Consider the following 25,980-nt stretch of genomic DNA (forward strand, 5'->3'; position numbering starts at 1 on the left):
ACAGCATTTGTCAAAAGTATCCTTTGACTATTTTTGTTGCTAGGTTCCTCAAAAAAATTTGCGTTATCATCTAATGCAATAACCCTATATTTTTCAACTGTGAGCATTAACGCAACCAGAATTTACAATAGATATACATATGTCGGAGGGAGGGGGGGGGTGTATGAAAGTCCTTTCGTGTGCTACATAAACTACCGCATTAGAATTTGCAATATATGTTGAAACCAGGGGCTGTGGGAAATAAGCCCACAGCGCCCTTTCGTTATAATAAATTGAATTACAGCTATAAAAACATTATTTGTACATTAGTTTTCATTAGCTGGTGCAGATCACATGTTGAGAATCACTGGTGTAAAATAAAAACACTTTTAAACGGAAAGCCAACAATGATAAAACACTCTTACATTTGAAATCGTTTATTAACGATACTGTCGATGAAAGCGAACAAAGATAATGATTACATGTCAAGGTAGAGGACTTGCGTTGCAGAAATAGCACCACACGAGCTGAGGATGGCTGAAGCACAGACAGTTGCAACGTTAGATCCCACCAATTCCACTATGCTTCCCATAGATAAAGACAAAATGAATTGTGACAGAAAAACCATACTGCTGACTGCGGCCACATCTGTGCCAATTCCTCGAATCCCGCAATACGGCCCGCTTTTGTCTTCCCGAAACTGAAAGAAAAATATGCGTATCAGTAATTTTTTAATTACTATAAGTATAAGTATCGTATCGATTTAATGCATTGTATTAGAGGTTCGTAAATTCCAAACCACCATGGACCGTTACATGAAAACGGGCGTAATGCGAACGTTCCCTCCCCCCCCCCCCAAAATCCCCTCCATCCAAAAAAATGCGTGCTGTAAAGACATGACAAAAATTAATCCTTTATCTTCTCGTGGACCACAGATGAGACTGTTCATTTTTAACTGTTACTTCACCCGCACGTTTTCTCTCACTCCAAGTTCTTGTTCTTTCAGCTCCTGACTTAAGCATATTCACAACAAAATTGTATATTTAAATGAAGAAAATATATTATAAGCAACGAGAAAACTAAACAATACTCAAATTCGCTTTTTAAGTATTGCCCAAACAATGAGAAATAACAGTCATTATGAAGTTAACTTTGCAAACAAATTTCAAGGCTGAACTTAAGCAATGTGGATTACCTGATGACGTTACTTGAATCACAGAAACCGGCATTATTTGAAAAGTATAAATCAAAATACGTAGTACAATCCAAAGGTTCGGGGACAAATTGTATAAAACCTTTCTCTGAATAGTTCACATCATCGAAGCACATCCACCTTCAATATAGTCACTTTGAGCGACTACGCACTTCCTCCAACGTTCGTATAACTTTTGGAAGCGCTCCTGGAAGCCATATTTCGCAACCTCCTATTAGGCCTCCTGCGACGCAGCTTTACCTTCATCTGACGAAAGAAAGCGCCGTTTCTGCAAATGCTTTTTAACTGCTGGGAATAGGCAAAAGTTACACGGGGCTAAGTCCGACGAGACGTGATGTTATTCGTTTGATATCCAATCGAAGCGTGCATCTTCAACCTGGAAGTCGCCTACCACGATCAAGTAATCTGCATCGCATAGGTTACGAAAAATGGCTTCCAAGAGTGCTTCTGAAAGTTATACGAACGTTGGCAGAAGGACCTAGTCGCTCAAGGTGACTATTTCGAAGATGAATGTGTTTGTTTAACGAATATGCCTGCTTAAGATCAGCCTTGAAATTCAATTGTCAAGTTTATTAGCAAAACTAACTTTATAATTACTAATATTTTTCATTGTTTTTGGGAACAGTTAAAAAATAACACACAAAAAGTTCACCTATCAGAATTTCAATGCCCTCGCATAAAAAATTTCACTTCAAAAACTTTGATACTTTTCAATCCCGTTTGTTCTGCATATTTCTTCATTTTTCTATACATTTTTTAAAATCTGCTGTCTAGTTTTTATTACTTAATATTACCATTTTGGACTGGAAATAAAAATTGATTCAAAAATTAGTATCTTAGAATAAATGTTGGGAAATTTCTATTACAAGTTTTGACGAATTGAGGAGTTTGTGATCTATTATTCCATATTAAATTTTAGAAATAATGATAATCTAATATTTAATTTTAAAATTAAATTAAAGATTTGTATCGCTCTTATATGAGATAATTTCCCCCTGAATTTTAGAAACATGAGTCACAAGTCTATGTGTGCATAAAATATCATATTAGGATTAGCAATTATGCTTGAAGTAAAATATGACTACTCATTTGCAATTGCAATCATTTTTATTTACTTTGCTCAACAATGACCGTGATCAACAATGAATTTTCAATGGAAGACTCACCAACATTTTAGCATGAAATTAGTTAAAATTAATTACGAGGGTCAGTCCATAAGTTAGTTGCACTGCTCAAGAAAACGGAACAGGATATAAATTTTTGCAATAACTTTATTGGTATCTTAAAATTCCATTCAAAATCTACTTGTCAAGATAGTTATCTCCGTTATTTTAACATTTGTCAGGTCGTGGTACAAAATTTCCGATGTCTTCTGTACCGTCCAAAGCCCGATGACATCTTTGGGTTTCAGCTTTAACATCATCATCCGAGAGGGATTGTCGCTTTAAAAGTATCTTTCATGGGACCAAAAACATGAAAGTCACAAGGTGAAATGTCTGGGGTATAATGAGAATGATCCTATGCCTTAATAGTCAGTTGATGGTCGTCTCTCAAGCTCATCGTCGTCAATATCTGTATATCCATTCTCAAGCATGTTACTCCATTTCGCGATAGTTTAACGTGACTTTGCATTTTCACCATGCACTTCATGCAACTCCCCATAAATTTCAGTGCAGTTATACCTTTTTGGCAACAAAACGAATCACTGCATGCATATTCAATTTGGACGCTACCTGCAGCTGTGGAGACATGTTTGCGACTGATTATCACAAAAACTAAACTTGCCTCGAGGAAGCCGCTACGTCACGTGATAAAGGTACATGTCTGAAGTGCTGACACTCAGTGTCATCAAAATAGTCTTGGACGGAGCATATTTACGAAGGAGTGCAACTAACTTTTCGACCGACCTACGTAGTATAATTCACGTTCTAATTACTTTGGAACGTTTTATCTGATACAGAAAAATCAGGTGATACTATGGATATTTAATTCTAGTTTGTCTGAGCATTTTTCCGCCCACATATTGGAGAATTAATGAAAAAATGTTGATTAAAATTGGAATCTAGACTATTAAAACCTGTGCGCGTCTATATGTTTGTGACCATATCTCCTTCGAAGTGTCAATGTTTACCGGGTGAATACTGGTAACGTTGCATACAGGGCATTCAGACGCTCTGTCCCCCTTCCCCAAACCTTAAGGAGCTGGAGGAGATAACACCACAGGTCACGAATGGAGGGGGGGGGGGGTCGACGAGAGAAACGAGCAGGATGCTGAGCTCCCTAAGTACTATAATGAAGTATAAAAATAAAATAGTCGCTTTGACTTGCTGATAACTTCTTTATTTTCTAGTCATCTGATTACTTCTTATTGATTAAAACTTTTCTCCAATTGTTTCACGAAAAATGATGTACAAGCAGTAATTAAAGTGTACAAACTTTCAGCTAGTTCTAATACCTTTCCAGAGCAATGGTAGTGAGCAATCAGCAAGTAGGGCATCGTGAAAAGTGTGGAATACATAACTCCGGCGGTGGGCGAGAGAAGAATCACAGCAGCGGGGTGTCTGCACACGGCCATCAGAACCATACCGACGGAATAGACTAGGTGACCACCAGTATAGATTCGTTTTGCCCCTGGAAGAAAATTGATTCAATAAGTTGTTACCTATGTCGGGAGAATGACAAAAAAAAAAAAAAAAAAAAAAATTGACTTTTTAAAATTAATTTGAATTCTGAAATTTTGAATTCAAATTATGTTTTTCGCAATCACGAGTTGCCACAGGACCCTACACTTTGGTTACTACCCCACTCGCTTGTTTCTAGAATTGGTTCCTGTGCCTCCTTTGAGCGTGTTACGTGTGCATAGTTGTGTATGTGTAGGTTTGTGTGTGTGGGTAGACTTGTGTGTATGCACGTTGATGTGTGTGAGTGTGTATGAGCGTGCGTGTGTGTAGGACATGGACACCACCGACCAGAAGCAGCGGCTACCGGGAGGAGTCGCGCCTACAGAGGAAGGTGGGGTTGAAAAAGGAACCAAACATCAAGGACGATCAAATGAAAACAATTAGCAATCGTGATTGCTCAAAAAAAAAAGATTAAATGCAATAGACTAATTTTATGCTTCTGATGGCTTAGAACAGTACCATATGAAGTCGCGACAATTACTAGACATTGACACATTTCAAAATGCTTCAAATTATCGTTGTCTTTCATTAAGTAGAGTTTTTAAATTATTTTAAACTAGAACATTTAAAACACAAGAATTTTATGTAATTTAATTGTGTGAATATAATATACATCGTCTGAACAATGTGTGAACAGCCTCTGTATTACACTCCGACTTACCGAATTTTTCCACTAATGCTTCTATGAAGTATGAATAGAAGGAACAAGATATGGAATACAATGCCATGCCAAAACATCCGAATTGAACTCCATCTTTAAACAGTTTATGTATTTCCGAGTCTTCTGGAGCTGCCGGGTCACCACCATACACGCACTCCCCAACAAAGTCTGTGAAGTACAATGAATAACAAACCAAAGACATCCAGCTGAACAAGTTGGTGAGACAGAGAACTCTCAATGAGTTAGGCATGTGGATGATGGACCTTAGATATTGTTTCAAAGTCGGGTGGTCTTCTGGAGGAAGCGTATCTTGTTCCGCAGGAGCTTCGGAAACAACAACTAAAAGCAAAATATGCAGATTAAATATCTCTTTGAAAATATTTGCAAAACATTTAACCTAATGCAAGCAAGTACACAGGTAAGGATAATTTTTTTTAAATCATACCTCTCCCCCTCAAGCTACTCTTGAATGTTGATTTTAAAGCTGTTGAAATATCTTGTGTAATTGCAGTAGGGGAAGATGGGGCACAGTGAGGCGAAAAACGTAAAATTCAAGAAATTTTAAGTCACTCTTTCACTCCCCCATATCTTCCACTGTTTGTGGTTTAACCAGTTGGATAGGACCTTGAAGACAGTTCTGATTTTTTAAATTCAGATCAGAAGTCGAAAAATCCCTGATCCCCTACCCCCAGAGGTATCGTTGTATCGTTTCACTTGAAAGACTTTGCGATCCCGAGCGTATTTAACGTCCTCCAGTGACCATTAATGAAGACGATGGGTCTCCGACTGGTTAGGATCGAACCTGGAACACTCCGGTCACAAGGCCAATGCCTTACCGATCAGGCCACCACGGCCCTGCATACGGTGCACAGTGCGACAGCATACAAGGCACAGAGGAACAGCATATACACCCTTGTGCACATTAATTGAAACAAACTCGAAAAATCGGGAAAACTAAGATGAAATGGTATTTTACTTTAATTTATATAAAACCAAAAGTCTTTTGTGCATAGTCTTGAATTTTTTGCTAACATTTGGACACGATTCGGCGTGGAATCCACCATTTTTTTACAATTGTTTATAATGTTTTAATCCTTGTCTCAAACATGAATTAGAGCAGTTTTTGGCTTCTCTATAGATGAACAGTTCGTATGCAATAGACGATTCTTGCCTATATCCCAAAGATTTTCAATTGGCTTGATATCAATACAGTTCCAAGACCATTCCAATGTCTCAATTTGGTTCTCGGGCATGAACTTCTTGACCATTTTGGAAGAATGGAAACGATCTAAATCCTGCTGGAAAATCCCCGCTCCATTTTGGTATCGTTTTTTCAACTCTGGTAAAACCTTTTTTTCCAGAATGGTAATATATTGCTCAGAACGACACATACCCTGAACAGGCTGCAAAGAACCAACCCCATCGTAACCGAAACAGCCCCAGAACATATTATTTTGAGAGTGTTTTAGCAATTGGATCATGTTCTTTCGCTTGGAGATCTCTACACTTGTTGAGTTCTTTGACCTAGGGCAGTGAAATTGCTTTCGTCGCTAAATAGTACTTTCCTTCAATATTCAGCAGTCCAATTTTAATATTTTTAACTCCCACAACTAGCGCTTTTTCTTCATTCGTTGGGTCAGAAGCTGTTTCTTCATCTGCCGATAGGCTGCAAAAAGGTTCCTCCGAACAGTAAATGGGCTAATATTTATTACATCCTCTTTTGAATCTCTATTAAATACTGCGCTAGTCTTTCGAGGGTCTTCTTTTGCTATGAATAAATAGAAAAGAGTCATCTATTGGTGTTAAATTCGATTTTCGGTCATATTTCCCTTTCTGCTTTGGAAATATAGATCCTGTTTCTCTATTTCGTCTTATAATTCGACTCAAAATTGCAATACTAACGCCAACTACCTTTGAAATCTCTCTATAGGCGTTCGGAAAGAGTAATAATATTTGAACGCTTTCGTGGTGTCACATCTATCGCAGACGATAGTAAAATCTCAACAAACGTGATCATTACTGCAGCTCTCATCTTCAGAAATTATTGCACATGCGCTCTCAGAACCCCTCTGATTGATGTATCTGATTTCAGTTAAAGAATTTTTTCATCGCATAAATATTTTTACAAATTTTAGTTTGATTGGTGAAAAATACTCGGAATAATTTTAAAATTAATGGAAAAAATATTTTGTTTTAATTAATTTGCACAAGGGTGTAGGGTTGAGTGAAACATAGTATGCTCAGTGTTTAAAGTGAAAATGAATTCATAATGAAAATGGCACAAGCTTCATCGTACATCTAAATAAAAATTTTAATTTTAAACCACAAAAAGATTGATTTCGTTTTGTACTATTTCCTTTCGTTAGAGCTGTTAACAACAATTTAATGTTTTTATTCGGAACGGATGCAACGTCTGGTACGGGCAAATAAAAATATTCAAAATGGTTTTGATTTTGCGCAAAAAGCTAATGTGCATTTGTGCAAGTCTCCAGCGTTATCAGCTGTGTTTAGAACATTTCGAACATAAAAATATTTTTGTTTGATGCCAAATTCTGCGAGAACAAAGTCTCCGTCAAGTATCTCACGATCTAACTTTTCAAATCCAGAAGGTATATTTTCGCCCGTGTTAACATAATCTGATAAATTATTAATTCCCCCATTTAATTTCTTCTACCTCATCAGTTGAGTCAAATTATTTTAAACATTTTTCTATATTTTTGATTTTTTTTTCCCATTTCTCTAGTTTTTGTGTTTTTTCTAAAATTTTGCAAAAGATAATTTTACCCTTTTTGTGCTTTTTTTCTTCATTATTCAACCGTTTCTCTGTTTGACTTTTGGATATCCTCTAAAATTTGTTAGAACCTAAGAAAACACTCACTGCTACACTAGAGAAAGAAAGCTCTTTTCTATCAGTTTTATCTATATTATGCAGATTATTATGATCTAATTTATCTGAACTTGGAATCAGAAGGTTAAGTTACAAATAAATTTTTTTGTGGAATCGTCAGTAAATGTCCCTACGTGGTTTAATTCGCAATTTTGATGAGGTAAAAATACCTGTGAAGTAAATAAACAGCAAGCTGAAAACACTTAGACCATAAAACAATTTTTAAAAAACATTGCTTTCGAATCAGAGTTCAAGATCTGAACAATGGGACAGTCTCACCCTGCCCCAACTGCGACCGTCTCATTGTACGACCCCACTCCATCTTTTTCTTCCAATTCAATATTTTAAGGAGTTCGTTTAAAGCCTATCCAAAATGTTTTGAATGATAATTAACTACATAGGTAGAACGATGAAAGTGATCAAATGGCTAATTTTTATAAATCGATGCATATATATATATATATATATATATATTGTATATATATACGAGGGTCAGTCAGAAAGTTAGTTGCGCTGCTCAAGAAAACAAAAAAGGATCGAAATTTTACGATAATTTTATTGTTATCTTAAAGTGTCATTCAAATCTACTTTCGATGATTTCCGCAAATAAATGCCGTCCAATGTCCGATAACCATTGTTCGGTTGCAGCTTTCACTTCGTCATTCAAATGATTTCGTCGCTTTGAAAGTTCTTGTTTCATGGAACCGAAAACATCGAAGTCAGGAGGTGAAAGGTTTAGGCACCAAAGGAGGCTGATCCCAAACGTCCCACCTAAACTTGGTCTTCCCGCGCTCAGCGTCGGCACTATCTGTATGTCCATTCCAAAACATTTTGCACCATTTCACGATAGCTTAACGTGACATTGCATTTTCACCATACACTTCATGCTACTGCCCATAAATTTCATTTCAATTGCACTTTTTTTGCTCACAAAATCGAATCATGGCACGTATTTACAATTTAGACGCTATTTGCAGCTGTCGAGACATGTTTGCGACTGATTATCAGAAAAACTAAACTTACCTTGGGGGAGTCGTTATGTCACAGGATAAAGGTTCATGTGTGAAGTATTGCCATCGAGTTTCATCAAAATTGTCTTAAACGGAACATATTTACGAAGTAGTGCAACTAACTTTCTGACTTTATATATATATATATATATATATATATATATATATATATATATATATATATATATATATATATATATATATATATATATATATATATATATATATATATATATATATATATATATATATATATATATATATATATATATACAGTGGCTCCCAAAAGTGTTCGTACACTTTGAAATTTTTTAGTAAAACCAAAATAACTCAAAACTGAATTCGAATATGAAATCCAATATTTTTTCACATCATTCCTATGTCATTCTAAGTACAACCCATTGGTTTTTTTTCAAAATATTGACGGATCTTCTTTTTGAAATGGGTCAGAAAACGAAGAGACAGAGAAATAACACGCCGCAAAAGTCATCGTACACTCAAATATTTTCGAATAAATTCATGATTAAAATTATCATATGCCGTTTTATTTATATTTTTGTATTGTGTTGACCCTTATAAGTCATTTGGCTTTAATTTTTTGTTTATTTATTCCTTAATATTGTGCTTATTACTGTAAAATGGCTGGTATTCGTAAAAAACCGCAAACACCATTCAAAATTTGAATTTTTTCCCCACAGTAGTGGTAAATTGGTTTGAAATGTCTCTAAATTAGTTAATTTATTTGTTTGTATAGTAAAGTGCTTGATAAAATACTTTAAAGAAAGAAATCAGACCGAAAACAAGGTAAGAAAAGGTCAACCAGCAAAGTTTACAAAACGTGACCGGAGATTTAAAGTTAAAAAAATTATGAAAATACACATTTGAGTGTTGTAAAAGTTTCTGCAGAGTTAAATGAAACATTTTACATTTAATTTTCACCTAAAATTGTTCGTCAAGTTCTCTGATTAGCTGGATTAAATGGGACCTCTTCCCGCAGAAATTTTCTTGGTCATGCGAAAAACAGAAAGCTTACGCTTTTCGTCCCAAAAATCAATGATAAATAAGCTAAAAACGTTTTAGAATCACGTCTTACTTACAGATAAAAAGTAATTTAACATTTTTGGTTAAATTGTTGTATAACTGTAAGTAGAAGAAAAAATTAGGAATTCAATCTTAAGAACTTGTTTGGATCAGTTAATCAGGACGGTGGAGGTGTTCTAGTGTGAGGGTGCATATCAGCATCAGGACTTGGTAGTTTGTAATTTTTTGATGAAATAATGAATTATGCTGTTCCTTTAAATATTTTAAAAACCAATTTTGAACTCTTAGCCAAAAATTTGGTTATTGGAAACAACTTTGTTTTTCTATCAAGATAACGCTAAGAAGCACACGGTTTTCAACGTTTGCGTCTAGTGTCTCGAAAATTGTCCTAAAGTTTAGAAAATACCCTCTCAATCTCCAGATTTTAACTTAATGTAACGTATTTAGAGATATCTGGAGACTAGATTACGAAAATTGGGCTTTAAAACGAAAATAAAGCTAGAAACAGTAAGACTCGAAGTGAGGTTGAACACTTACTCAGAAATTACGCAAAAAAAAAAAAAGAAAGAAAAAGAATGAAATATATTCCCAGACGTTTAAAAGGTGTTATGAATACTGTATGATATTCTACTAATTAATAACTTAATCAAAAGTTAGATTATTCAATAATATATAGACATTTTATAAAGTGTACGAAGACTTTTGTGAGATAAAATTTCCGGCACTTTTTGGTTTTTGATTTTTAAAAAATTAAGTTTTAATGTTTTTTTAAAAAATTTCGTGTAGTTTTGTCAAAAATTGATCATAGAGCTTATAGTTAAATACCTATTCCGAAATACCGATTCTAACCAATGGATTGGGGCCTATTTCGTTGAAAGTCGTAGGTGTACGAAGACTTTTGGGAGCCACTGTATATATAAAATTAAGCAAACAGAATTACAAAAATTAAACAAATTATAAATATCAAATGATGATAAAAAGGAAAAATGCAAACAGCCATTAAGTAGGAATAGAAAAAGAGTGAATCCAGAGCTCATCAGCCGTGGAGGATTCATTAATTATGGTCAAAAGACCAAAATTTTAACTATAAACTAGAAGAGAATGTTTAAGCTCCAGTACATGTAATATAGAGTAACAATGGGCAAACGCATCACTTGCTAAACTAAAAACAATAAACTAGAGCTCAAACCTAAAACTAAAAGCAGGGGGTTTCGCCTCAACTAATTAGGAAAACAAGTTCCGATAATTAGCCTTCCGCGGTATTTTGCTGCGTTGCGCATCTATGGGCTCTTGGTGTGGTCTTTTCAATATTTTTCACTTTTATTATATATATATATATATATATATATATATATATATATATATATATATATATATATATATATATATATATATATATATATATATATATATATATATATATATATATATATATATATATATATATATATATATATATATATATATATATATATACAGGGGCGGACTGGCCAGGTTGGCTAGTCGGGGATCCCCGACTGGGCCAACCGCCGAGTGGGCCACTTTAAGCAATTTTTAATTGAACTTGATACATTTAATTCACATCTAACATTTTTTAAAGCGTAGTAATAGAAGAAAAAATGAAATTTGCTCACTCTATGGGAAAAAAGTGTTTGGAAGCAGGTTTATTTTTCTCCCATCTTTAGCAGGGGTCAAAGTAAATAGCCGAAGTCTACAGGTGCGAATGCTTTCCTCTATTTGTCAACTTTCTCTGTAGTTTTTAGAGCTCTGGGGTCCATGGCTCCCACATTAAGGAAACGGGAGGGGATCAGAGAAATTAGGGTCCTACACGGCCTGAGAAAGGGCCAGGGACGAAAAAAGAGCTTTCAAAATCTTATATTAGTACGTCTATTAACAATAATTGGCCTGCACCACTAGACAAAGCGGCCCCGGCTCTGCTATAAATGTGTGGGCCATGCTTTGTGGTGTTGATACATGAGCAGCGGCATGCACAAGGTTGGAGGGGGGGGGGGCAAGAAGGAACATGTGTTGGCCCGGTTCCGAGCCTGAAGGGGGCCCGAGATTTTTTAAATGAGGGGTGAAATATACAGTAGGTACGTAGTGGTAAGCAAAATGGAGGGGGCCCGTAAAAACGGGTCTCAAAAAGTCTATACACGCACCTGGTCTGGTATTCACTGGCTGCGGCAGATTCAACTAAATACTGTCAGTTGGCAATCGATTTCATTAGTGTAATGTAACTTATCGCTATACCACTATTTTCATCTCAGAATCGCATCTGGGACAAGAAAAAATTTCAACTTAGAAGGGCGAGTTCCTGAACATAGGCGGATTTAGGCCTTAGTTCCAGTGGAGGCAAAGGGGGGGGGGGCGCAAGTTTTTTTTTCTTTCTTTTTTTTCTTTTTTTTTTCTTTTTGAGCAACATTATTTGTAATCAGGGCCAGACTTAGACTTAACTGGATCCCAGGGTTACCAACCTTAGAGAAACAATTTGAGGAGCATCTGTTCTGATTTTGAGGAGCAATTTAAAATTTTGCGGAACAGTTCTAAATTTTGTATAAAAATCTATAAGTTAACTAAAACCACTTATCTGTTTTTTTAAGAGCTTTAATAATTATTCTAAGCACTAGTACGAAAATAATTATTTCTAAATTAATAAAACAGCTTTATACACAATTTTAATCTTTGAGTACAGTCGGACCTCCATATATCGAAGTAGCAAATTGCCGGAAAAAAATTCGATATATAGAAATTTCGATATATAGAAACAATTTGTTTTTATCACAAAAATCTCCTAAAACATTAAAATTAAAGCTAATTTTCTTGTGTAAAACCCAATTTCTAATTTATACGAGTATCGGATTAAACGAAAGTTAAGAATTAAAAAATTAACAGAAATTACACTTTTGCGTCGTCATACATCTTCATTCTTCGGCAATTCAACTTGATCCGCAACAAGGGTATTTTCGTTTTGACAATGTAATCGAGAAAAAAGTAAAAAACCAATCTATTTAACCTGAATGATTTTTACTGAAGCTAAAAAGACTAAAAATGATAATCAATAGACAAAAGAGATAGCTTGAAACTAATTTTACATTGTTACTGGTTACAACTAGGATTTGGAATGAGCTTGACGGAATTTAAGAACTCCAGAATGGAACAACGACCTATCTTCCCACCCCTCAACCCCAGATTCCTTGTGAGTTTCAGACCTTTAGTGAACATAATTTTTTCCCCTAAAAGTCTAAATTGGAAGAAAAAAAAATCTACGAATGTCTCAAGAAAATTTCGATATATAGAGATGTTTTCGATATATAGAAACAAATTTTCTATGTAATGAACATGGAAATGTGCTCGGATTTCGATACATAGAAAATTTCGATATGTGGAAGTTCGATATACGGAGGTCCGACTGTATAAGCATCTTTAATTTTCAATATTTACATGTTTGTTACGATGAAATAGCAAAATTTAAGCTGGAGAACTTCGGCAGGGAAATGCGGAGCAAAGGAACTGCATGTGGAGAATTGGTTGTTCCGATTGGTGCAACAACGGTTCACAATTGTAAGATTAGACCTCTGCTTTGTAATAAATAATGTAGGAAATATATTAGCTTTTCGATCGGACACTAATGTTATTTATTGGTCTTGCCAAAAATGAGTGAGTCTGGACTTACCTGGTTCTTGGTTTTTGCATTAAGGCGCAAGAAGGAAATTGTATATTACAGATTTAAGGTGGTTTGGGACACATTTTGAAAAGAAAAAAGTATTAAACAACTTAGAGTTTTGAAATTTTTTGCACTGATTCACCATCAGTTTGATTCGCAAAATCATAACATAAATATTGGAAAAAAATATTTAAATTTAGTTATTGTTTTCTAAAAAAATGGGGTTGCTTTAAATTGCTAAAACTCAAAATATTCATGGTCAATTTTTAAATTTTTTCAAAAAACTATGCACAAATATCTAAGTTTCAATTTTTATTCGACGATTTAAAAAAATATTAATTCAACAAAAAAAGCAAATATTTGAAGAAAAATTTCGAAAAATTCACACAAAGATACTTTTTTTTAAAAGAAATCATATGTTTTGAAGTAACGTTTTTTTTTTTTCAAATTCACCGTACAAAAATCAAAGTAAACTGTTTCATTACTTTATTTTTATCACTTCTTGACTTATAAGAGTTTGAATGCGAAAAATCGGGAAAAATTGCATCATGGAGAAAAACGCGTTTGAAGTTTTTAAGTTAAATATAATATTAGTTAAAAGAATGCAACACAAATAATTATATCTTTCGTTCTAATTAAGATAGAAACAAGATTCAAACGTCCTTTTAAGCAGAAAAAGACAAAGCTTTTTTAAATGATAAAAAAGAAAATGATACATTTTGTTTTTCGGACCTCCTTAAATACCAAAAAATTGCCAGAAAAAGTCTTCGAACCTTTGGCATTCCCTTAAAGTAACCCTTCGTAAAAGTTCCCTTCGTAAAGTCACTAAAGATAGCTTAGAGTTTCACTTATAGAAATTTTCATGGGAGAGCTTCGTAACCCCCCCCCCCCTTTTTTTTTTTTTTGCACTATAGCCAAAAATTGATTTCAGTTTCAGAAAAAAATGCCCAGAGAGAACTAGTGTTTCCTCCAGACCAAAAAAGGGGCAGTGCGCTTTCAGATAAAAGGGATAAAAGGGTAGAGAAGTTTTGTTGAATAAAAAAGGGGCTTCTTTTACTTTTTGGTATACTAGGTACATACAAAGTTCATGTGTTTTCGATAGTAATTATTTTTAAAATATTAAAAAACTTTTTGATGTTTAGTTTTAAAGGAAAAGCAAAAAACATTCAGATATATTCTAATCATATTCTTGTGGATAAATGATTGAAACGAAAGAATGACGTTTCAAGGACAGGGGTCGAAGGTCAGCTTAAAAGCGGAAGGGCACGGTGCCCTTCTAAAAAATCTTGAGGGAAACCTTTCTTTTTTCCTTTCAATGTTTCCAAACATATTATAAGATAATATTTTTAAAATTTCAATTTCGAAAAATTTCGAAGGAGAGTCGACAGATTCCCTATAGTAATGAAATGTAGTTTAAAATTGGATCAAGTATACTTCAGTTTTTAAATGCTTCCAAATGAGAACACTGACCCTCCTATTCTCTCAAACGTGACCAAAGTTAGTTTTGCGTTTTTTAATAGTTCAAACTCTAAACGTTTTTGTAGAGAGCTCTCTATACTGTTCCATGAATTTTACTAAGGGTAGCCTAAAATTGCGATTTTAAAACTTCCCATATCGGAGAATTTCTGGGAAGAGCCCTCGACATTCCATTGTTAAAATGCATTTCCATTTTGGAAAAAAAAAAGTTAAGAAAACAAAATTGTGGGGGAACCTCTTGTTTTCCTTCTCATTTAACGCTACCGAAAATTGTAAAATTGCGTTTTTTGACATCAACTTTGAACATATCGCTTGGAAGGGAACTAGAACCCTGTGTCCCGATTCTTTTCTTAGGCCTATATAGATCAACCAATTTCAAAAAAACTCCGGGGGGATTTATCTGATTCCTCATCTCTTTCCCCGTGTCCTTACTATATTGTCAGTATAGAAGCCTATAGATGTGCCTTTTCAGGCTTATAACCATAAGTATCTTTTCAAGGCACATAAAAAATGTGTCAGTGTTAGTTATATTTTATGTTTGACAATTTTCTATTTTAGAACTTTAAATCTTTATTAAGGAACTTAAAGAAAAATAGGAATTAGTGGTAGTTTAATGTCTTTGCTCGATTAATTTACAGAAGTGGGCCAAAATATTTTTTTGCCGACTGGGCCAAAGTCAGCCAGTCCGCCCTTGTATATATATATATATATATATATGCAATATAAATGCTTATGCAATTTTTAATTTTTAAATTTCGAAAAATCCTCGATTACTCCGAATATAAAAATATACTGTATTTTCCATAGCTAAAATATAAATTTTAAAAGAATCCAAATCGGATCGATGTAGAAATCTATACTTTAAATTAATTTTCTTCTATTTCAGTACATAGTCCTTTATTATCATCAAATTCTTGCGATTCACAACATTTAGAAACCGAAATGGGTATCTATCCTAACCTGTTGAACTTTTGTTTTCTACAGCTGGTCTACCACAATGCAAAAAAGCTTGACAACTATTGATATCTGCTCGCCTTTCATCACTGTTAGACAAATGCCGTATTAGGGATAAAGATGTTGTTCATTTATTTACAGCCTATGTAGATACAGTAAGTTTAAATCCAAATGACCTAGTGATCAATTGTACATTCCTTAAGAGAGCAAAAGAAAATCTTCGAGAGGTAAAATTAAATTTATTGAATTTAAAGTTAATTTTGTAGTTATTCACTGGGATACAAAGCTACATCCAGATGTAACTGGAAAAAGAACGCCGACAGAATTACCGTGATAGCTTCAGGGCCTAATATTGAACAGCTACTCGGAATTCCTTAGATATTTCTTCAGTTGTATATGATATCTTAGATGGTAGCTCTTTATTGCTAACTGATCTAACCGCATAAATTGTGTATGCAATTTTTTAGAACAAAAACTGAACGGTGATATATTACATTTGGATTGCTATCATCATGCACTTGATATCGTACTGTAGAGTGTGTCCTTAAAGAAGTTTTTGCCTTTCTTAGTTCTAGGTCAGATATTCAATTATTTAAGCGTTTCAAAATTTTGTGGAAAGATCTCCATCATTCAGAACTCATAACATTTCAATCAAGTACACATACCACTTAAATTCTAAAAGACGAAGTTGATGACATATTATTATTCGTAAAAAGCGGAATTGAGAAAGATTACAGAGAATTCTTATAACTAGTAATAATATTTCCTGGTGAATTTCCTCCAACAGTTTTATGTTTTCGGCAACCTGGAGCTTATCCCGGAGCCACATGGGTGGCAAAAGGAATTTTTGTTTGAAAATTTTTATATTTAGGAAACAATTTAAACTGACCTTACATAAAAAGAAAGCTCTTCAATGCTGTTTTACAATTAAATGCTGTATGAAGATATGGTTTTTCGCAGCAACCCAATCGAGGCTCCTTTGAATAATATAATATGTCTAAAAAACTAGCAGCGTACAAAATGATGACAAACATGCAGCAGATGCAGTGATTGGAAAATTCATAAATCACTTATGGTATTTAGGGGATAAACTAGTCGCTTTGTCGGTAATAGATGAAGGAATTAACTTTGAAGATAGGAAATGACTAGTCCAAAAAATGCTTGTGATAAGGAAGACGTGTCTGATGACTGTTTAACAAATTTTAGATAACAGTAGATGATTTGGAATACTTTCTTTAGTAAAGATCTTCCTCTTTATAGAATCAATTACGAGTCAATAAAACTGTTTGGATAAGTTACAAATACTGAAAGATTTTTTCCTATTTGATCCTGATTCACGGAAAAATGAAGGAAGCTATTTAAAGGGAAGAGAGATCGTTAAAGTACTGAAAATTGTTAATGATATAATTGAAAGAAAAGCACAATTAATCGAAGAATTTCACAACTAATTTACCAAATATGAGTCACAAAAACAATTGATTTTACAGACCGTCCAAGACTATCGGAAAAAAATACACACTACCGAGATACATTGAGAAAAGCGTACGATTAAGGAACGTTTCTAAAGCATTATTTCATTCTTATTCAACGTAAATTCTTTAGATGATATAAAGTAATTGAAAAGATTAATTTTAGTGCTACCTCACTAAAAATATTTTACAAACCTAGGAGAAACGATGTACTGGGTCTGAAGTAAAAACTCGAAGATTTGTGGGAAAATTATCAAAAGTATTAAAGTTCAACGGCCTAGGGGCACGTGTTATTATTGACCGATCGAGTTCAAATTTTGCACACGTTACTTTTTATTATAGTGTCACAAAACTAGGGGGCGTCACTTGTTGACTTCGGAAAGAAAAATTTTCCCATATAAATAAGGACCACCCTAATATATATATATATATATATATATATATATATATATATATATATATATATATATATATATATATATATATATATATATATATATATATATATATATATATCGGTCAGTAGTATAGGTAGTATATATATACATTGCTTGCCTGAAATCTGAAAAATAACGTTCATTTGATTTCAAACACAAGCATCAATTTCATATCCCAGAATCCACCCGGCCAACTGCTGCAGATTTACGGGTACCTATCATCTACCAATTATAATTATAAAATCCAAAAAAAAAAAAAATTTTGTCTCACTATATTCCACGTCTCGCTGTGCCCCGCTCTCCCCTATTCTATGTCGTGTAGTAAATTATAGAACTTTTGTGGTGGTATGATTTATAAACGATATATTTTTTTATGTTTAAAAATTTTATTTTTCTGGTTCAGGCTTGCACCTTTTTAAAAAAAATACCACTATTTTTTTATTTTACTTCTCATTTTCCATAAGGTTACATGTTTCAATGAGTGGCAAAATAACTTTGAAAATGATTAATATAATTCATCTAAAAGAGTTTTAATATTTATAATTTCTTTGTTTCATATAATTATTCAATACTTTCAAAGCTTTCTACAGTTTTATGCCTACAGATTCAATAAAACTCTATTATTGAGATATGAGTGGGGAAGTTGAAAATAGAGAAATTTTGAATAACAGTTATAACGAGTTCATTTCTTCATTTATTTGTATTTTGTTCCATAAAGTCAATCTTCAAATATCACCGGTGAGAGTCAAGATCACTCGATAGAACTGACATTTAGCGGTAAGGTTACTGAATGAAACAAAAGCAATCAAAGTTCGCAAGTTGATAATTTCCGACAAAATTATCTGCATAACCGTAGGTTTACAAACGTTGTTTTGATTTGCACACTGTTGCTTCATGTAGACGACAAAGATAAGCAATCTAAGCCATTATTGTTAAGCGTAACGGGAATAAGCTGTTTTAATGGCTTTTAGCATTACATGCTAGCATGCCACTGATTCGTCATATAAAAATATGTAAAAGTTTATAAAAATGTAAAGAAATAAAAACAAAAACAATTTAAAAATACAGTAAAGAAAATATTTTAGAGCATTAAATTATATTTCTTTTGCACAATGCAATCAATTTATTCTTAATAAACTCAGGGGCAACCCGAACTTAAATCCTTGAGAGGGCAGAAATTCTTAATTTTTCGAATGGAACTCCAAATTTCGCCAAATGATGATAATTTTGCCGAATCTTCAGACAAAATGTGCCGAATAAGGAAATTTTTGAAAGGTCACAATGAATTCCTGTAACTTCCCATAGGGGTGCATCTGAATACACTACTCACGAAAAATATTGTCCTACAGATTCTACAAACACATTTTTTCAGAAAAAGCTCCTCAAAAATGTTTTCAATTCAATTGATACTTTTTAATATCAATATGATAAATTGGCATTAAAAATATCAGGGTCAGTCAATAAAGCTAAGATATAATTAAGTTAGTTCAAAAAGGTATTATTTAAATAGTATTTAAAAATGAAGCACTTAGTGTATTGCATCATTTAATAGAAATCAGAATCCAATTTGATTCTCCGAAATAAAATGAAACAAGCTGATGTGTGCATCACATGACTTCCTTTTACTCCAATTTAATGTCATTTCCCCATCTCTGGCAATTTTAATGTGATTCAATAGTTTACTCTCTAAATATCACCAAGAGTGGCCAAACTGAAACAAAACTTGGCGACCAAAAGGCTGGCGATATATCGCCAAGTGTCCGCCAAATTATAACACCATTTGAGTTTACATCGAAATTAACTATGATTTCCCCCCAAAAAGGGGCAAAAGACCCCTTTAGAAACAGTCGAATGCAACCAAAAGGAGAGGTGCAGAACTAGACCACACTAGGAGTCTACGTACCAAATTTCAACTTTCTAGGGATTACCGTTCTTGAGTTATGCGACATACATACGCATATCCGCACATACATACAGTGGCTCCCAAAAGTGTTCGTACACCTACGGCTTTCAGCGAAATTGGCCCATATCCATTGGTTAGAATTAATATTTCGGAACAGGTATTTAATTATAAGATCTATGATGTTTAGTTTCTAACAAAGCTACATGAAAAAATTTTAAAAAATGTTAAAACTTAATTAAAAAAAAAAATTCCGGAAATTTTATCTCACAAAAGTCTTCGTACACTTTAAAAAATGTCTATATATTATTGTATAATCCAACTTTTTATTAAGTTATTTAGTAGAATATCATGCAGTATTAACAACACCTCTTAAATGCCTGGGAATAAATTTCATTCTTTTTTTTGCGTAATTTCTGAGTAAGTGTTCAACCACACGTTGAGTCTTACTGTTTCTAGCTCTATTTTCGTTTCAAAGCCGTATTTTTGTAATCTAGCCACCAGATATCTCTAAATATGTTACATTAAGCTCAAATCTGGAGATTGAGGGCGTATTTTCTAAACTTTAGGACAATTTTCAAGGCACTAGACGCAAACGTTGAAAACCGTGTGCTTCTTATTGTTATTGTTATCTTGATAAAAAAACAAAGTTGTTTCCAATAACCAAATTTTTGGCTAAGAGTTCAAAATTGGGTTTTAAAATATTTAAAGGAACGGCATGATTCATTATTTCGTCAAAAAATTCCAAACTACCAAGTCCTGATGCTGATATGCACCCTCACACTGTAACACTTAAACTGTCCTGATGAACTGATCCAACTAAGCTCTTAAGATTAAGTTCCAATTTTTTTCTTTTATACAACAATTTAACCAAAAATGTTGAATTCATTTTTATCTGTAAGTAAGAAGTAATTGTAAAATGTTTTGAGCTAATTTATCATTCATTTTGTGACGAAAAGCGTAAGCTTTCTGTTCTTCGCACGACCAAGAAACTTTCTGCGGAAAGAGGCCCCATTTAATCCAGCTAATCAGAGAACTTTAATTCAGAGAATGAAATTTTAGGTGAAAATTAAACGTATTTTTTTTTTAAACTCCGTAGAAACTTTTACAGCACTCAAATGTGTATTTTTCATAATTTTTTTAACTTTAAATCTCTGATCACGTTTTGTCAACTTTGCCAGTAGACCTTTTCTTACCTTGTTTCCGGTCTGATTCCTCTCTTTAAAGCATTTTATCAAGCACTTTACTATACAAACAAATAAAAATAAATTAACTAATTAAGAGACATTTCAAACCAATTTACCGCTACTGTGGGGAAAAAATTCAAATTTTGAATGGTGTTTGCGGTTTTTTACGAATACCAGAAATTTTATAGTAATAAGCACAATATTAAGGAATAAATAAAGAGAAAATTAAAGCTAAATGACTTTAAAGGGTCAACACAATGCAAAAATATTAAATAAACGGCATATGATCATTTTAATCATGAATTTATTCGAAAATATTTGAGTGTACGATGTTTTTGTGGCGTGTTATTTCTGTCTCTTCGTTTTTTGACCCATTTCAAAAAGAAGATCCGTCAATATTTTGAAAAAAAACTACCGGGTTTTATTTATAATGACATAGGAATGATGTGAAAAAATATTGGACTTCATATTCGAATTCAGTTTTGCGTTATTTTCGTTTTATTAAAAAATTTCAAAGTGTACGAACACTTTTGGGAGTCACTGTACGTACATACAGACGTCACGAGAAAATTCGTTGTAATTAACTCGGGAATCGTCATTTTGGATATTTCGCGTGTCTGTACGTTCTTAGGCCACGTGTCCACGTGTCGAAAAAAAAAAATCGATTTTCATTCGGGGGTGAGTAAAATGGAAATTAAGGTTGATTTTAGAGTGAAATTTTTTTCACGAATACAATACTTCCTTTTTTTGTAAAAGGAAGTAAAAAGCATGAAATATGCTATTGGGTCATATTTGGAAGCTTTGGTCACAGTAGCGACTCTTTAGGTACCAAGACCTTCTTAGGAATCCATAAGAGTTTGCAATAATTCTTTCTACAATTGAAGGGTTCGGGGCAGAAATGTGATAAGCCACAAGGAGTGACTTTTCGATCAAAATTTTATTTCTCATAACTGAAATTGAAAGGAACATGACAATGGACTATGTCATTTGGCAAGAAACAATCCGGTTTTAGTATTGCAGAATATAGAATGTATAATACATTTGAAAAATTCTACAAATATTTTTATAATTTGGAAATTGCCTACTGAAAAATTCACATCATTAGGCATATCACATTCTTGTCCCGAGCCCTTCAATTCATGGAACCATAATTTAATTACTGTTTCATAAAGATCACATTCTATTCCGGTATTATTTTGAGACTTTTGAGAGACATCATTTTTTTGCGATTTTTCTTAAATGTTTAATTCCTCAAACTTTCAATATTTCGGGCCAGTAGGGTAACGGCAAGAGTAATAGACAAGCGTCCATTAACAGACAGTCGTAAGTTTGGATTTAAATGGTAAGAATTTTAGTCGGGTGAAACTAATGTTGTTGTGGCCCATGAATACGGTGCAACCATCTAGTGTTATCAGAGTGAAATTTATGGGCCCGTTGGTATTTACAAGGCGATGGTGGAAGGTTATGAACACTGAACAGCCACCACGAGGTCTGCCGCTGTTTCATGTTCATTTGCATTTAATAGGGTTTTAAATCTAAAAATAAAGATATTTTGCACATTTTCAAGAGAAAAGGGGAAGTCTGTCCACATCTCATCCTTTCCTCATTCTATCTGAAACTGGGTATCATCCGAATCGTCGGTATCTGTTATTGGATGTCGAGCCTTTTTTTCAAAATTGAGCAAATAAAAATTGAATTAACTAATTCAAAGGATTCAGAAGCAGCCAAACTTTAAATGAGATGTAGTTGCATGAGAGAAAAACAGTTTAAAAAGTCTAAATAAATTAAAAGGATCAGAAAATTGATTTAACCTGAGAGCGATGTCTTAAGCATGTCTGTTACTGGTGCCGTTACCCTAGTATGTATTTAAAATTGGTTCATTATTTTAGAGAATAAAATAAAAGTTCTTTCTCCTGAACAGAGGATTTTCAAATTTTCAAATTTTCCAGAGTATTTTTGTGGTGTGCTTTGAATATCTGAAATTCAACAAAAAGTACCGAATGTCATCACTGCCACTGATACAATTTATTTGCTATTTAAACAAAAAGCATAACATATTAAAATGAGAAAATGTTTCACAAATTTACTAACTTATTTAGTTAAAATGAGCAGAATTTGTGTTTGAAGGGCCTTAGTTTGACTGTTTGACGAACGATAAGCAAACATCATTACATATCGAGGAAAACAATAATAGTGCTCAAGCTATTGGTTCTAAGGAGCTAACGAGCAATTGATAGTAAGTTATGACAGATATAATTTGACAGCCAAGCATTCGAATAGTAAGTGAAAATTTTAGGACGCTTGTACATTGAAGTACTTTTGTCATATAGGTTAAGTTTAATTACTATTACTCCTTTCGCTCGCACTAAAAAATCTTAGCATATTAAATATTTTATTTCGGTATTAACTAAAGAATCATATCTATAGTTTATTATGTAGTAGAAAATAAATGTGCGCACAAGTGAACAATTCTACTTTGCTATTACACAAATTTGTAATCTTTTATGTTTACTGCATTGGAATTATTCACTTGGTCTAGAAGATGTGTTTTGTGCTGATTTTGCCACAAAGATGGAAAATCACCCCGTTTCCACGGAGTATCAGCAATCGCTGCCAATTACCTTGTACTCGTATAGCGGTCAAAGAAGTCTGACTGCGAATGGGGAGGTTCTGGATTCGGATCTCGGATCGGACATGGTACTTTCTCTCTCCTCTCCTTGTCCTTTCTTTGTATGAATGCGTTGTCATGCTGTGAATGGTTGCCTACCTTATAAACGGTTCGTTATAGCATGTGTGTACTGTGGAAGTCGGACTTTACACCGAATTATGGTACAGTTGGAAAAGTGAAGCAATAGACCTCAAATCGCAAGCCTAGCTGGCATAAAACAACAAGAGAAATCACTCCTTGAAGAACAATATACAAATTGTCAAAGAGTGCAAACTAAAAGTACTACATTTATAGACAAGACCTAATTTATGTATTAACAAACAATAATAATGATTAATAATTTAGCTTACTATTACCTTTCGGAGTATCATAATGTCCACGTTCCTCTGCATTTTCTAACTTTTGTTGAGTTTGTTGTTCATCTACAGGACCATTGTCCTCCCTTGGAGATTGCATCGTTGAACCATAATCCTTACGCTTGCAGTCCATTTCGATGGTTTCGCACCCAAGTTCTAATTCTTTTGCAGACTGAAGTTTTGTCTGATATTCCAGGAACACTTTTTCGTCTTTGAGAAGTGGTAAGGGAATTTCTGGGAAGCTGCAGATGGTTGAAACAAGACAGATAACAAATACTATTGTGACGATAAGAAACACAACACTCACTTGTCCTCCCAAGAACTTCCCAAATGCAGTATTTTCCCAATGCACAGCTCCCATAAAGTATCCAACCGATCCTCCAAGTCCAGCCATTAACGTGAAAGTGCTTAGACCAGCAGCATGATCTTCAGGAATAGTTACATCTAACAGGTATGTCCTTGAAGGAGACTGGCATGCATCAGAACAAAAATCAAGAAGAACTGTTCCTATTACAGTAAAGGCTATGCTCCACGGTTGCAAGTGGCCGAAACTGACGTTTTTGTCAGTGTACTTTAAATTATCTACAATCGGCCCATTATCATTCAATTTCCGTTTTTCATTCTGATGTTCGGAAGTTTCAATCAATCCATCTTCTTCTAACAACGGTTTTAATCGTGGTGTGCTACTTTTTTGCTGAAATATATCTTTTGAGCTAGCCTGCTCTAAATCCTTCATTTGTACGTCATTGCTGTAAATTACCTCTGAAGAAGTTGGTGAAGTTACTGCATAGTTATAAAAACTCTCTGATGGCATGGCGGATGTTGCAGCACCTGCAAATGAGTGTTGGTTGGTTTCATTAGCCATTCTATGGACTTTGTCCCCAAGGGCTAAGCCAAAGCGGTGTCCGTTTGGAACAAGAACTAAACCCAGAATGATACCTAGAGATAGTAACAGTATAAAGGGCCTACGACGACCGTAGTTCGATTCCCAACTGTCACTCAAAGACCCAAGCATTGGAGTGAGAAAAAATCCAATCAGCGGACTCAGACACCAAATCATTGTGACAAATTTAATGCTCAAGCCAAGACTTAAGAGTATAGGTGTTACATATGCTGTTTCCGCTGAGTAGCAGAATTCAATACCACAAACTGTACCACTCAAGAGGACAAGCTCCCAGCGACTTTTTGGTCGAAAGATGTAGTTATATTTCTGAGGTAAATGCTCACATGTGGTTTCTTCAGGATGTGCAAAAAAACTTCTCGCTTTCACAGCAACTGCTCTTCTAGTTGTGCTCCAACCATCATGAATTCGATCTGAAACACTTTTTTCTTGCAAAGATTCCACTGCCTCTTTAGCTCTGTCTCTAAGATTATGGATAGCCACTACTGTTCTGACGTATCCTGTTGTTTTGTGCATTTCTGTTGATATGAAGCTGTAAAAGAGGGAAATAAATAAATAAAACATAAATATGCAAACCAATTAATTGCATGTTTTTCGCAAACTGTTTTGAACCGACTGAAAAGCGTCTCCCCTCCTCAAAATAGATGACTGAAAGGTGCAAAAAATAAGCATTTGAACTGAATTATTTCATTTAAACTCACTTTTATGACACGCCTTTTGAAATCATAAAGTTATTGAGAAAAAGACTTTTATCGGGGTAGACGAAACATCCGTAAACCTAGTATACTAAACTGAAGATTGCAAGTGTATCTTTTTTTCTTTTTTGTATTAAAAAAATAACAGGAGGGTAAAAAGCTCATGAATGAAACACTGCATGTACAGAATGTGCAATCGTTTGCATCCTGGCTTTGGTACCAGGATGATGATTAAAAAAATATATTTTTTTCAATTGCTCAAAATAGTTTAAACGCGATAATCTGAGATATACAGTAGTAAACTTAGAAATGGTATTTCGACTTGTTTCTTTAAAATAATGTTAAATAATAATAATAATTATGAAGGAAATTAAAACCAGATCCTATACTCTTTCATACTACATATCGCAATAAATTCATTTTTGAGTGAACACTTTGATCACTTTTTTCTATTAAACAAAGTGGGAAATTCCACGTAAGATCAACGAGCTTTTCAATTTGACCATCACAATTCTCAGCAAAATTTTTACTTTGAGTTGACCCACGTTAACTATGCACACAACTTAACGATTCATTTTCATTGAAAACTTTTATCACTTGTTTTCAATTAAAGAAACTACTTATAATTACATTTCACATCACATTTCTTATATAACTACATTTCACATCTTCAGCATTTTCTATCTTTAAGATACTTAAAAAAAAAATTTTTTTACCTTAATTCACAGATTTTTTTTCTTTACTTAGCTTTGAGATCCAATCAAAACTGCATTTTTTTTCGTAGCAATAATTCTGAAATCA

The 25,980-nt window shown here is 33.8% G+C and overlaps 1 protein-coding gene across 1 annotated transcript; it reads right to left on the reverse strand.

The window, feature by feature from the left end:
- Positions 1-444: 444 nt before the first annotated feature.
- On the reverse strand, positions 445-24,448 carry LOC129226670 (proton-associated sugar transporter A-like). Its single transcript, XM_054861300.1, has 4 exons — positions 23,584-24,448; positions 4,535-4,873; positions 3,648-3,823; positions 445-679 (listed from the first exon to the last, which is right to left on the reverse strand). The coding sequence occupies exons 1-4, from the start codon at positions 24,446-24,448 to the stop codon at positions 458-460; spliced, it is 1,602 nt and encodes a 533-aa protein (XP_054717275.1). The 3' UTR covers positions 445-457.
- Positions 24,449-25,980: the final 1,532 nt, after the last annotated feature.

The sequence above is a fragment of the Uloborus diversus genome, chromosome 7, assembly GCF_026930045.1.
Source record: "Uloborus diversus isolate 005 chromosome 7, Udiv.v.3.1, whole genome shotgun sequence".
In the NCBI taxonomy this organism is placed as follows: Eukaryota; Metazoa; Arthropoda; class Arachnida; order Araneae; family Uloboridae; genus Uloborus; species Uloborus diversus.

Bases quoted from the DNA above. Each gene is read 5' to 3' on its own strand.
- LOC129226670 (XM_054861300.1), bottom strand. From the start codon at position 24,448: ATGGCTAATGAAACCAACCAACACTCATTTGCAGGTGCTGCAACATCC. The intron at 4,874-23,583 runs GTAATAGTAAGC...TTTTGCTTTTAG, and splicing joins ACATTATGATACTCCGAAAG to TTGTTGTTTCCGAAGCTCCT. The intron at 680-3,647 runs GTATTAGAACTA...TTTTTCTTTCAG, and splicing joins ACTACCATTGCTCTGGAAAG to TTTCGGGAAGACAAAAGCGG.